Genomic DNA, 13,019 nt, shown 5'->3' with positions numbered 1-13,019 from the left:
AAAGCATTGCAGGACACCAATTTACTGAAGTTTAGCACTTCTCTGGGATCTAGTGAAATAGGCCATAGCACAGGTTATAACACATTTAGTCTGCCTAAGGTCATCATGAAAGACTTGTAAATAACGCCTGCAAGGCATGTGCAATAGCATTATGTGGTGTTTTTCTAATTCTTCACTTCGCAGATTCCCGGTGAAATTTCTGCCTAAAAGTTGTTTAGGCTTTAAAAATTCTTGTGTGTATTTAGTCTTCTAAAAAAATCAGAGATGTTAATGAAAGACTCCAATAAGCTGGTCTACTTGACTGAAAAATACACAAGTACCTTCCTCCCATGCCCTTTAAGATTTATGAGCATTCCGTTGAGGTATATGGGCCTACCTATTCGGTGAGTTAAAAATAAAAGGCTTGGAGTATATGGTGTCAGCAGCTACTTTCCAAACCAAAGAGAATACTTACAGAGAATTATCCATCACCTGGAATGACCAGAGAGGAAACCAAGTTCTCTTTCACTCAAAACAAAAGTAATCAAATGCATTTTTATTTAACTTCTAAGCCATTCGCTGGTGGATTAAAGAGCAACAAACGTTGGTGGAGTTTCATTAACACATTTGCTTTTTTATTTTTTAGAATATAGTCTACATCTGGATTAAAAAAAGTTTTTAAATAAATTTAAGACATAACAACAGCGGAACCCTTCATCATTCTAGTACAACACGAAAAGAATGTCAGCTGGCTCCATTTGGGTAAGTCCACTTTCTCATAATAATGCTATTATTTTCACTGGCTAAGTGGCAAGCTTCGCACAGTGCCAGTTTACGCTCACTGGGTGAGGGCATGGTGGCATAAAAGGGTTGGGTCAGGGTGCCACAGGACAACTATACAGTGTAACAGAAAATCATCAATAAAGTAGTACCGGTTACCGACAGACAGTGCAGTTTGTGCGCTTATCACAATGGAATTGGCTAAGTTTCAGAGCAAGGAGGAGATTCAACATATTTAAGACAGGGCCACTGTTACAAAAAAGAAATAGTGCAAACAGGAAAACTGATGCAATCCTAGCAACGCTGCGGCCTCCACCAGCCCATTGGCAGGGCGGCGGGAGGCTTTGCGCCCCGCCTTCCCCTGCGCCCAGCTCTGGGCGGCGCTGAAATGAGGCAAACCGGCGCCGCGCCCTGGCAAGGGCCCCTTCTCCGGAAAGCCAGAAAAGAAACTCCAGGAAAGGCACAGGCTGAAGGCAGGGCTTCAGCCCAGTCCCATCCCTACCAATGCAGAAAGTAGGCCTCTCCCCCCCTCATCGGGAGGTCCTTGAGCCCCTTGTCTCCTGCCATCACTTTCCTCTCCCCAAAGAGTCCCCCTCCTCCATGCAGCCTCTCTGCTTCCCCTGCACGTTCTCGGCTCCCCAACTTTGCAGTCCGTCCAGCGCGCCCTGCAGTCAGAAAGAAAATAGCTTTGAGAAAAGAGAGGGTAGGAGAAGGGGCCGGGGAGGGTGCAGGACAGCCGCGGGCGTCCCCCCTCAGTGGCCCCAGTTGCCAAAGCCGATCTCTTGCTTGTATCTGTTAGTGAGGATGTTAGCTTTGCGTGTGAGTTTGGAGAGCACAGTGTGCAGCCCGCGCAGGTGGTAGTGGAATTGCTGTTCCAGGTCCTCCTCGCCGGCGTCCGCGCCCTCCAGGTGGCCTAGGTCCACCAGGATGTCCTTGGACTTCCAGGCGCTACCTTCCTCGCTCCCCGCTGCTGGCGGCGGCGGCTGGTGCAGCACCCCCCACTCGATGTCGTTGCGGATGGACTTGAGCAGCATGTAGTGGCTATACATGTCCCGGGAGGGCGCGAAAAAGCTGCCATTGGCACTGCCCGGGCCGGGGGCCGAAGGCGCGCGCTCCTCCAGGCAGCCGGCACTGCCGCCTACCTCCACGCCGACCTCGTTGTCCAGCCCGGGCTCGGCCAGGGGCACGTCGCGCAGCAGGCTGGGCACCATCACCGTCTGGTCCATGTTGTTGACGGCGCCGATGAAGCGGTTCATGGCGTTAAAGAGCGAGTGCTTCTGGTTGTAGGTGTCGCAGATTTGCATCATGGTGGCCGCGCGCGGGCGCCGAAGCACAGGGACGCGGGGTGGCGGGGAGGGATGTGGGGTGGGGGGCACAGGGAGGGCCGGCCGAGGCGAACGGATGCCCGCCTTCACGAGCTGAGGGAGGCCGGCGCCCGGGGCCTAGGCTCCAGCCGCTGCGGCGACTTCCCGGCTGCTCCTCCGCCCTGTCGGCTCGGTCGCAGCCCGGCCCTGCAGGATGCGCGGCTCCTCCTGCCCCGGGCGTCCGGAAGCTCGCGATCACGGCGCGTGGTCCGCGGCTCGAGCCCTGGCCTGCTGGGGAGACACAGGAAAGAGACGCGATATTTACCGGGTTAGGGCGCCCGGCTCCCCCGCCCGCGCGCACCTCCTTTCCCCCCACCCCCACTCCCCCCAGCTACTGTTCGCCTGGGACGGCGCCCTGCTGACTCCCCGAACCCAGGCGGTCCCGCCTCCTTCGCCCTCCCAGGGCCTCGGAGAGACGGGGGTGCTCCTCCACCCCACCCACCCACCCACCCCGGGCTCCTTGCGAAAAAAGCCTGAGCCCGAGCACCCACGCTGCCCGTAGTCGACACGGGGAGGGGGACCCACCTCCTCTGACGCCTTGGCTTGCTCAGAGGTCCCGGGGCTGGCGGCGGCTGTCTGCGCGTGCTGCTGTGGTCAGTGGCCGGACGGTGACTGCGGACGTCAGTAGTGGCGTAGGCCCCCTACCCATCCCAGGTGCTCAATTTATAGAAGCCCGGAAAGGTGTCGCCGGCGCTCTGGGCCACCCCCGAAGTCTCCTCCTCCCGCCTCCCAGGCCGCGCAGAGATAAAAGGCCCCAGCCGAGCCGGGATGACCGCGAGTAACACTCCCCAAGCCCTTTCTAAAGCGGGGGCGGGGCGCGCCGGGCCAGCTCCGCCTCTCGCCTGATACCCGGGCGGAGGGAGGGCGCTGGGGCAGGGCAGGGCAGGGCAGGGCAGAAGGATGGAGCAGCCGCACCCCGCCAGTGCTGAGCGCAGAGCTGGCCCGCTGGGGGAGGGCCGGGCACTGAGCGAGTAAAGCAGGCGCCAGCATATGGACTAGCTAGAAGGCAGGCTGGCGGATGGGGGCTGGGTGGGCCTTGCGCACATTCCCCGGGTGGGCAAGACCAGCATGAGAGCACTTCCAGTTTGCCAAGGGACTCCCCCACCCTCGCCTCGTAGAGATCGAGGCCCGGAAGCTACATTCCCAGTTTATTATTAGCCGTCGTGGAAGAGGGACCAGCAGCAACAACAACTCCATTCCGGGTCTCTTACGTAAGGAGGCTGGGCATGCCGGACGCACGTGGACGTGGGGTGCTCGGGTGGTGGTGACCCAGGACTTAACCTGCTGCTTGGGAGAAGGAAACCTCAGAGGCTTTTGTCTCCCTACAGACAAGTTCTTGCCCAATCTTCACAGCGACCATTGCTGTCCGAATGAAGAACGACCCACCCACAAATCTGCAAGACATTTTCTTAAAGATGAAATGTGTCCGTGCTTCCAAACTTTTGTCCCAATCCCGCTATTCAGTTGCTGGAGGACCCAGGTTGTGTGGCTTTGGGGACTGTTACCGGGCCAGGAGTGTGTGACGATAGTTAGGTTCGTGGTGGAGGTCTTTCCTCACTTAACAGAAAACTGGGGCCTTGCCAACAATTGGGGGGGGAGGGGGTTGAACTGTTGCTTTCCAAAAGACAGTTCTTAAAGCGCAAGATCATTTAATAGAGGCTGGGTTATGTCCCAAAAGTTAATCAGTGGATTTAACTTTTAAGAGCATTGCACCATATGGGCTGGAAAGATATTACCCTGAGTAAGGCGCTTGCCTTGAACTGGCACCCCATATGGTCTCTTGGGCTCAGAAGCAGAAGTAAGCACAGAAATGTGTGCTCCCCCCAAATAAAAAGAGCATTGCCCCTTAAATTTCACCTTGGGACTACTAAGCCACAACCTGTCTCCATTTTTGTTTTCCTGTTCCATCTTTCCTTTCTGTACCCCTCATCCTTCATTCTATTCCAGCCATTCGGCAACTTATTATATACAAGACTTGAGTTTCCAATCGTAAATCACTTTTCTCTAGAACCTTTTGAGCAGCTTTTAGGATGGTGCCTTTGCACAGTTTAAAAAGTGCACACACACACACAAAAAGAATAAAGCCCATTTTTATAAAAGAATTATTTATTCCCACTTTCCTTCACCTTAATAATTTATATATGCATTCCTTTCCAGGAGCACATCATCTTCCTCACTTTCAGTTTTTTTTTTTTGTCTTTGAGTCATACTGTGGAGAGCTCAGGGCTTACTCCTGGCTCTGTGCTCAGGGATGACACCTGGTGGGGCACACTCCTGGTGAGGTTGGGGGACCATATGGAGTTTCGGGGATGAAATACAGGTGGGTCATGTGCAAGGCAAGCACTCTACCAGTCTCACTATCTCTCCAGCCTGCCCCCCTATTGTCTTTTAAGTGAGAATATGATTTGTTGCAGCAAAGAGTGACCTATTGACCAAAGGTCCCAAGGCGGTGAGTCCTGGAAGCAGCTCCATCTAACTTCCTTTCTCACCCAGGGCTAATATCAGTTCCAGATCTTAGCCCATGTTTGTTTCTTTTTGTAATCTATAAAACTGGGATAATGCCATCTGTTCAATCTACCTAGATGGTCCTTATAGGTGGTTCAAGGGAAAGAAGAATGTGGAGCATATAGTATTAAAATAATCGCACCCTCTTCGCAAGTACAGCGATTTAGAAACTTCCCCATGTGTTTCCTTGTCAATGAAATGGAGCTTCTCCCATGGTCTGTGTCTAAGTTTGGTTAGGATTGAATAAGATAATGGATGTAAAAATTGTCCTGTGAAGCACTTTACAAAGAGTAAATCTACTTAAGGAGAGACCTCATCAGAGTGTACGGGCACTTATATGAGTCGGAAACAGTTAAATGTAGACGTGGGCTATGCGTGCCGCTATCCTCTCCCCACCCAAGCCTCAGGTCCAACCGGGTACAAAGAGCATTGCAAGACCAAGATGGCTCAGAGGGCTGGCGTGATCCCAGGAACTGTATGATCCCCCAGCATTTCCAGAGAGTGACACGGGAACACTGAGTCAGAATAGCCCTAGAGCCCCCACCCATTGCCCTCAACCCCCAAACCCAAGATTGGAATTGTTAAACTCAAGAAAAATACATAGCCAGTTTCCAGTAGGCGATCCTCCCATAAACGAAAACAATTTATCTCCCATTACAGACTCTCTTTAGACCTCTGGCTCAAAACTTGGCATTCAGATTTGAGTTGTTAAATACCTCCTGTCTCCTTTTCTCTTCTTCCCAGGTTAAGAAAAGCTGATGACTCGCACACACTGGAAATCCAAGTGACCTAGCAAAAAAGATCCCGGGACGGGGATGGGAGGGGGGGGAAATAATAATAAAATAAAAATAAAAACAGCCTGGGAGAAAGCCCCTAAGGCCTTCTTTTTAGTCTCTGCCCTGTCCCTAATCTCTTTCCTCCCTCCAGGTCACTCTTCATCTCCCCATTTCTTAACTTGAGTCCCAGCTATTTCCCATTGCTTAAATACTATACGAAAAGGACGGCTCATGCACCTGCCTGTAAAACTTCCCAAACCGGGCCTCCCCGGCTCCCAAGGGCTAGCGCAATAACGCACGCCCACCGGGGGAACTAGTGAACGCAACTTCCCGGGGCCAGATCTCCGGGCCCTTGAAATCACCCCACAGCCGCCCCTCTGCCTTCAACCAATCAGATGGCGCTCAGAGAATGTTATGCAAATGACCTTCGCGCCCCAGCCAGTAAGGAGACCAGGCTCTCTCCCCTCCTCTGCATCCTCTTTCACCCCAGCCGCGCCGAATTGGCGGCAGCGTTCCTAGCAACCGGCGAGGAGCCAATTTCTTCCCGGACACGTGACCGAAGAAAAAAAAATCGGCTCCCTGGGGTCACTTAGGAGGGGTGTGGTCAGAGATTCACAAACTCCAGAGTGGCCCTGGGCGTTTTTCTCAGTCAGGGTCTGAAATCAGTTAGGGATGCTAGCGATCTGCCTGCCCAATCCTCACTTGGCTTCCACAGAACAGGAAGTCATCCATTTAGCAAAGGACTTTTGAGTACTTGGCCCAAAGTTTCAAGGCCAAGCGCTTGTGCTCTCTGCTTTCTCCTCAATACATTCAATTCTCAGTAAAAGCCATGTCTTGGATCGGGTGCTCACTCCATTTCTATTGATCCATGGCTCTAACTCTGGAGCTCTTAAATTCCAGTTCTTAATTCCCTCTCGGCAATTAGGATATTATGCGTTGCTGGCCCATTTCCCCCCAAATGTCCACAAATTACCCCCTCAATTGTGTCCCTTGGGTAGTTTGGAAAAGAGGACATTTTAAATGACCAGAAATCCCTAAAGAAACAGAGCGAGAATAAACTAGGCAGGGTCTGAGAGAGAGAAAGAGAGCCCAAAAAAACTGAGCACACGTTATGCATACAGAAGGCCCTGGGTTTGATGCCAGCACCCCAAGGTCACCCCAGAGGACAGAGCTAGGAGCAGTTTCTGAGCACTGCCAGGTGTACTCCCCTCGCCAAGTAAATACATAGTGGAGATTCTTCATTACTTTGAAGCAGAACTAAGAAGGAACCACTTTATGAGAAATATTCTAGAAATAGGATAGTCAGACTGTTATGTTAAAGGTCCTGTACTCAAATTTGTGCTGAATCACTCACAACATCCCTGCTAAATTGTCTCACTAGCCCACATGCTTGTCATTTCCGCTTTGAGTTCCTCCATGCTTGAGCAGTTCAGGAGATCCTGAAGCACACCTTAGGATGCTTGAAGGTAGGTAAGGTCTCCCTTGAATCCATTCACAAGTCTTCAAGTCAGCCTTTGCTAGTTCCTCATGTGCTCCTCTGGACCCTTCATCCATCCTGCAAACCCTTTTGGGACATTGCTCCAGGTTACTTGCAGGTGGAGTACCTGGAACTCAAAGAGCAGTTCAGTCTTTTCCAGAACAAAATGGTGGCATGGCCACTTGTTATATTGTAAGTAGTAACTTTTCTTTTTCCACCCTTTTGCATTGAGATACACAATTACAAGGTTTTTCATGATTGGGTTTCTGTCAGACAATGTTCCAACATCCATCTTTTCACCAGAGTGCATTTCCCATCACCAGTGTCCCAGCTTTCCCTCCAGCCAACCTCCCCAATCTACCTCTGTGGCAAGCACTTCTCTCTCTCTCTCTCTCTCTCTCTCTCTCTCTCTCTCTCTCTCTCTCTCCTTTTGGGCACTGTGGTTTGCAATACAGGTACTGAAAGGTTATCATATATATCACTTTACTTACTTTCATCTTTTACCTCCTTTTCAATCAAACACTCAGTTCTTGTCCAGTGTGATTATTTCTATCATTGTCATAGTGTTCCCTCCTTCATCCTAACTACACTCCCCCTCCCCCTTTGTGGTAAGCTTTCTGGTCCTCATTTCTATTGTCTTTGGGAATTATTTTCATACTATGTGTGTGATCATTTTGCCATTCTGTCTGTCTCTCTCCCTCTGATTCATTTCACTCAGCACGATACTCTCTGTATCCATCCATGCATAAGTAAATTTCATGACTTCAGTTTTTAAACATCTGCATAGTATTTCAGTGTGTAGATGTACCATAGTTTCTTTTTTTTAAATTTTTTATTTAGTGAATCACCGTGAGGTACAGTTACAGACATACAAACTTTCATGCTTGTGTTTCAGTCATACAATGGTCGAGTGCTCATCCCTCCACCAGTGACCATTTTCCACCACCAATGGTCCCAGCACCCTCCCACTGCCCACACCTAGCCCTCCCCCCACCCCACCCCACCTCTCTGTGGCAGGGCATTCCCTTAGTTTCTTTATCCAGGCAACTGTTCTCGGACACTTGGGATGTTTCCAGATTCTAGGCTACTGTGAATAGTGCTTCAGTGAAGTACTCAAGGTTTATTCCTGGCTTTATGCTCCAGGTCATTCCTGATATAGTGCTCAGGATCACAAGTGGGGCTGTGGATCAAACCAGAGTCAGCCACATACAAAGTAAGTACTTTAAACCCGTGTAGCATCTCTGTAGTATTGATGGAAACTTTTCTAGGTCATGTTTGTTTCACATAATTACATCAACATTGCATATGTTGACACATTTCAACTTCCTATCAGCCCTGAGAAGAATAAGGATCAATGACTAAAGTGGGATTTGATCTAGTATGGGACATCAGAGCCAATATTGCTTCTACTAGCCAGCAAACACCTACTTTCTTACAATGTTTACTAACATTGAATGAACTTTGTATTAACTGCTCCTAGTTAATGAAATTTCATTAGCCTGTTATTGAAAGGGGCAATTTTTGAACCAAAGTACAGAACTTTATCATTTTTCCTAATTAAACATTATTATATTAAATTTGATCATTACTCCAACTTTATTCAATTATTTAGGCTCTAATTCTGAGCTATAACATATTTGAATCAGATCCATACATTTAATAACTATTCTATATATTCATCCAAGTTATTGATAACTGGTAAGAAGCAACATTGGATAAAGGACTAAGTTCTATAGAACATTTGGAGAGCTTTATCATCTAGCACCTTTTGGCATATGATGTGTTGGCCAGATATGAATCATGTTAATTTTACAGTCCCCTAGCCTATATTTTTCTTCTTGACCATAGAATATTATGAGAGACCTTGATAAACCCCTTGCTGAAGTCCAAGTTAATGTTAAGTTTTCTTCTTTTAGATTCAGGAATCAAAACATTTTTGCCATGTGCCATAGAGAAAGCACTGTCTGGTGATACAAAAATGCATAAATAGCATCATAATGTTCTGCATTCAATTAGTCTGGAGTAATCTCACTGTAATTATTACAATATTCTCACAAAATTTAGTTGGGAAAAGATAAGAAGATGCTAAAATCTAGGGACATGGCTTTGAGTGTGCTGACCACAAACCCCAGTTCTCATATTCTGGCATGTCTGAATATGTTGAAGTTAGTATTTTGTCATAATTTCATCTTTTTAAATCCTCTTTAGCCGAGAATCAAGAAGAACGAGAGTTTAGGGAAAGCCGAGAATACTAAAGAATACCTTCTTTATGCTCTTAATATTTCTACAGCTTTAGGAAATCTAAACTATATAGAAAATGATGGACTGGAACGATAGCACAGTGAGTAGGGCGTTTGCCTTGCATGAAGCCGACCTGGGTTCGATTCCTCCGTCCCTCTCGGAGAGCCCGGCAAGCTACCAAGAGTATTCCACCCGCACAGCAGAGCCTGGCAAACTACCCAGATACTTGATATGCCAAAAACAGTAACAATAAGTCTCACAATGGAGACCTTACTGATGCCTGCTCAAGCAAATCGATGAACAACGGGATGACAGTGCTACAGTGCTACATAGAAAATTATGCAATCGATTTGAGTTTGTATAATAAGTAAAGTGGAAGACTCATTATAGGTTTACTTACCAACTATAAAGGAGCTTCTCAATTTAAATATTCTTAGTTGTCTTAGAATTCCAGGGCTTTCTTTCACAATTTGTCAACAGGAATGGGAATGTTCTTCCTTAACTTTATTCTGTGGATAATATGATCCAATAATCTCAAATGTTTAAATTCTAAAATTAGACTCAAAGTTTAAAATTACAATACCAAATTAACACATGAAAGACTATCATCATGTCTTTTTTGTTTTTGTAATTTTTATTTTCATTACACTTTATTTGGGGAAGTGACTTTGGGAGTATACTTAAAGATGCTTTGTGATTACTCCTGACTCTGAGAATTCCCAGTGGTCTTTGGGTAATCATATGCAGTGCCGGAGATCATGCTGAAGTCTGCCACGTGCAAAGCAAGTGTCTTAACTTCTATACTATATATCCCTGGCCCTTATTGTTGTGGAGATACCATGACTACAACAATGTTAACATTTATGGTTTTGATGTACAAATGCACTCTGCATGGGGTACTTAGGCTAATTTCCTAAACATGGGCAAGATTACTGTTCCCAAATATCAATATTTCATATGTACAAATACTAAACTAATGTATCATGTATCATTTTAATACTATTTATACATTACATATGCATTATATATCATTAAACACATATACAACCCATTTTGTTGAAGCTAAAATGTCAAAAAATGCAATGTGATCTGATATAAAAGTTCAATACTTTTATGGCTTAATTTAAAATTTCAATCTAATCATAAAAACTACAGCCTAGACAAAGTGCACAGGAGTTGAGGAGAATTTATCTGTGTCATATTAGGTCTGGACAGAATACTTAGTCTAATTTCCTACTCACAATCAAGGAATAAAGAATATTTTGGCAAACTAAGTTTTTTTAAAGAGACTATGTAAAAATATATTCGAAACAAAATATAACCCACAAGTCTTTCTTTAGAATACCATTTAGATGACCTTTATATGATTAGGAAAAGGTATAAACCATTAGGAAGATGTTTTAAATGAAATTGGGAACAAGGGAAGTAAACTTTGAACCAAAAGCAAACAAACTACCACTAGAGGCTTAATAAATGATTTAGAAACAAAACAGGTATGACAGGAAGTTAAATTACTGGCATCAAGTGAAGGGTCAGATAATCACAGAGAAAAGGCACAAAGAGTTAAAAAATAGAGAGGACAGGTTGAATACAGAAGATAAAACAACAGTATAAATATCAATGATGTTGTATAGAACTTCTAAAGTACAGATCTCAACAAGTGAAACAGATTTTTTTTCAGACAGTACATGGAACATTTTTCTTGATAAAGTGCATTCATTTTCCTATTTAATAGGCATACTGTATTCCAGGTAAAGTTATTCAGAAGACTTGACATTGAAAAACAAGATAGTTGTGTCGTTCAATTTCAAGGAAAAAGAAAATAGTCTTCAAGTATACAAGCTGGAAAATGAGTCACCAGAAACGAAGATTGTAGGAGAGAGGATAATTGAGCCAGCTCTATAAAAATATTCTGAGACAGGAGACATGGAATTTCAAGAAAGAATATGTGACTCAACAAAATTACATTAATCAAGTGAAAAACAGTAATCAAATATTCTCAATCACAAACTCAGATCTTTTCTTGAAAAAATTAGGAACAAAAACCTGCCAACAAAAAAAATGTGCTTCATTAATAGAAAAACAGGAATGGAGAAACCCCATGAAGAGATGCAGGGTGAACCCGAATCCATTTAAGTGTAGAAATTACATTAAACAGTATCGGTACAATAGTTGCAAAAAGGAACAAATATTTTCAACACTGACAAAAAATAACACAAGCAACAAAATGGGAAGATAGAGGAATAAAATATAAGACTACTAATCAGCTTTTATATCAGTGGGTTAACCAATAAAATTCAAAGCTAAATTGTGCCATTTAAAAACAGACCCCCAAATCAATAATTTTCAAAATATTTTTTTAATTTAGAAGATCTTAAAGGAGTTAATATTTTCTGTACAGAATTCTCTAAAATTTAACATTTCTTCCAATATCCTTTAGTATCTATTCAAAATTCAAGCAAAATTAATTTTGACATTTCATTTGAAGTAGCATGTACTGTGATATCCTGTTTCTTCCTCTGAGTGCTGGGTGCTAGCTTTCAGGTGTGTTCAATATGTGAAAATTTGTTAAGTTGACATATATTTGAACATTTTTCTTCATATGTTATATCTGAATACACACTTAAAATTCCATTAATATGAAATTCTGATGGAGAAGGGAGAGAAAGGCAAGGGAAATGGAGAGAGTCAACAATCTGATCTGGTGAGCTGAGTTTGGAATTAAATTTCCTATGTATTGTTTTAGTAAAAAAAATACGCAAACCTAAATTTAAAGGCAGGAAAAAAGCAGAAAATCCCCTGAACTTTAGACTTTTAGGGTAAAACTACTGCCCTTAGTCTCTGCTTCTGTCAAGTGCAATGGACAAGTTTGGCATCAAGAATTTCCAAGTCATGGGGCTGGAGCGATAGCACAGTGGGTAGGGCATTTGCCTTGCACGCAGCCGACCCAGGTTTGATTCCTAGCATCCCATATGGTCCCCTGAGCACCGCCAGGAGTTAATACCTGAGTGCATGAACCAGGAGTAACCCCTGTGCATCGCCAGGTGTGACCCAAAAAGCAAAAAAAGCCAAAAAAAGCCAGATCTTTATCAGCATGGAAAGTATCATGCTAAGTGAAATGAGTCAGAAAGAGAGAGACAGGCATAGAAAGATTGCACTCATCTGTGGAATATAGAATAATAGACTAGGAGTCTAACACCCAAGAATAGTAGAAATAAGTACTAGGAGGTTGACTTCATGGCTTGGAGGCTGGTCTCTCATTCTGGGCAACTCAGAGAAGGAAATACCAAGTAAAATGTGGTGGAGGTCATGCAGGGGAGGGGTGATGCGTGCCAAATGTAGACTAGAGACTAAACACAATGGACGCTCAACACCTTTATTGCAAACCACAACACCTAATCAGAGAGAGAGAACGAAAGGGAATACCCTGCCATAGTGGCAGTTTGGGGTGGGGGGAGACGGGACTGGGGAGGGTGGGAGGGATGCTGGGTTTACTGGTGGTGGAGAATGGGCACTGGTGAAGGGATGGGTTCTCGAACTTTGTATGGGGAAAACATGAGCACAAAAATGTATAAATCTGTAACTGTACCCTCACGGTGATTCACTAATTAAAAATTTAAAAAAATGAAAAAAAAGAATTTCCAAGTCATGATCTTAAAGAAATTATAGTCTTGGAAACTATTTAATTAAAATAGTACTTTTCTATAACCCTCCCCCACCACACATCTAAAAGTAAATTGGCAGAGAACATTGATGAACTTGCGTCATCTGCAATTCTATTCTCTGTTACTTATATATCACCTATCATTCTATAAGGTAAAAAAATAATTTCCCCCTTCTCCTTCTAGGATCTTGACTGAGGCCCCCCTATAACCTAAGATAGATTAACAGGAGAAA

General features: G+C 45.0%; 1 protein-coding gene across 2 annotated transcripts; it reads right to left on the bottom strand.

Moving 5' to 3' along the window:
- Window positions 1-587: 587 nt before the first annotated feature.
- On the bottom strand, window positions 588-2,931 carry MID1IP1 (MID1 interacting protein 1). Of its 2 annotated transcripts, none has more exons than XM_055120982.1 (2): window positions 2,649-2,931; window positions 588-2,354 (listed from the first exon to the last, which is right to left on the bottom strand). In XM_055120982.1, exon 2 carries the CDS (start codon window positions 2,064-2,066, stop codon window positions 1,512-1,514), a length of 555 nt encoding a protein of 184 aa, XP_054976957.1. In that variant the 5' UTR covers window positions 2,067-2,354; window positions 2,649-2,931; the 3' UTR covers window positions 588-1,511. The 2 variants fall into 2 exon arrangements, with proteins under 2 accessions (XP_054976957.1, XP_054976958.1); XM_055120983.1 differs by having other exon boundaries at window positions 588-2,351.
- Between the last annotated feature and the right edge of the window lie 10,088 nt (window positions 2,932-13,019).

The sequence above is a fragment of the Sorex araneus genome, chromosome X, assembly GCF_027595985.1.
Source record: "Sorex araneus isolate mSorAra2 chromosome X, mSorAra2.pri, whole genome shotgun sequence".
Lineage (NCBI taxonomy): Eukaryota > Metazoa > Chordata > Mammalia > Eulipotyphla > Soricidae > Sorex > Sorex araneus.
The sequence above is the reverse complement of the archived record's forward strand: the minus strand, read 5'-3'. Positions and strand labels throughout refer to the sequence as shown.

What these genes read in the sequence shown, in the direction of transcription:
- MID1IP1 (XM_055120982.1), bottom strand. Translation starts at nt 2,066, where the DNA reads ATGATGCAAATCTGCGACACCTACAACCAGAAGCACTCGCTCTTTAAC.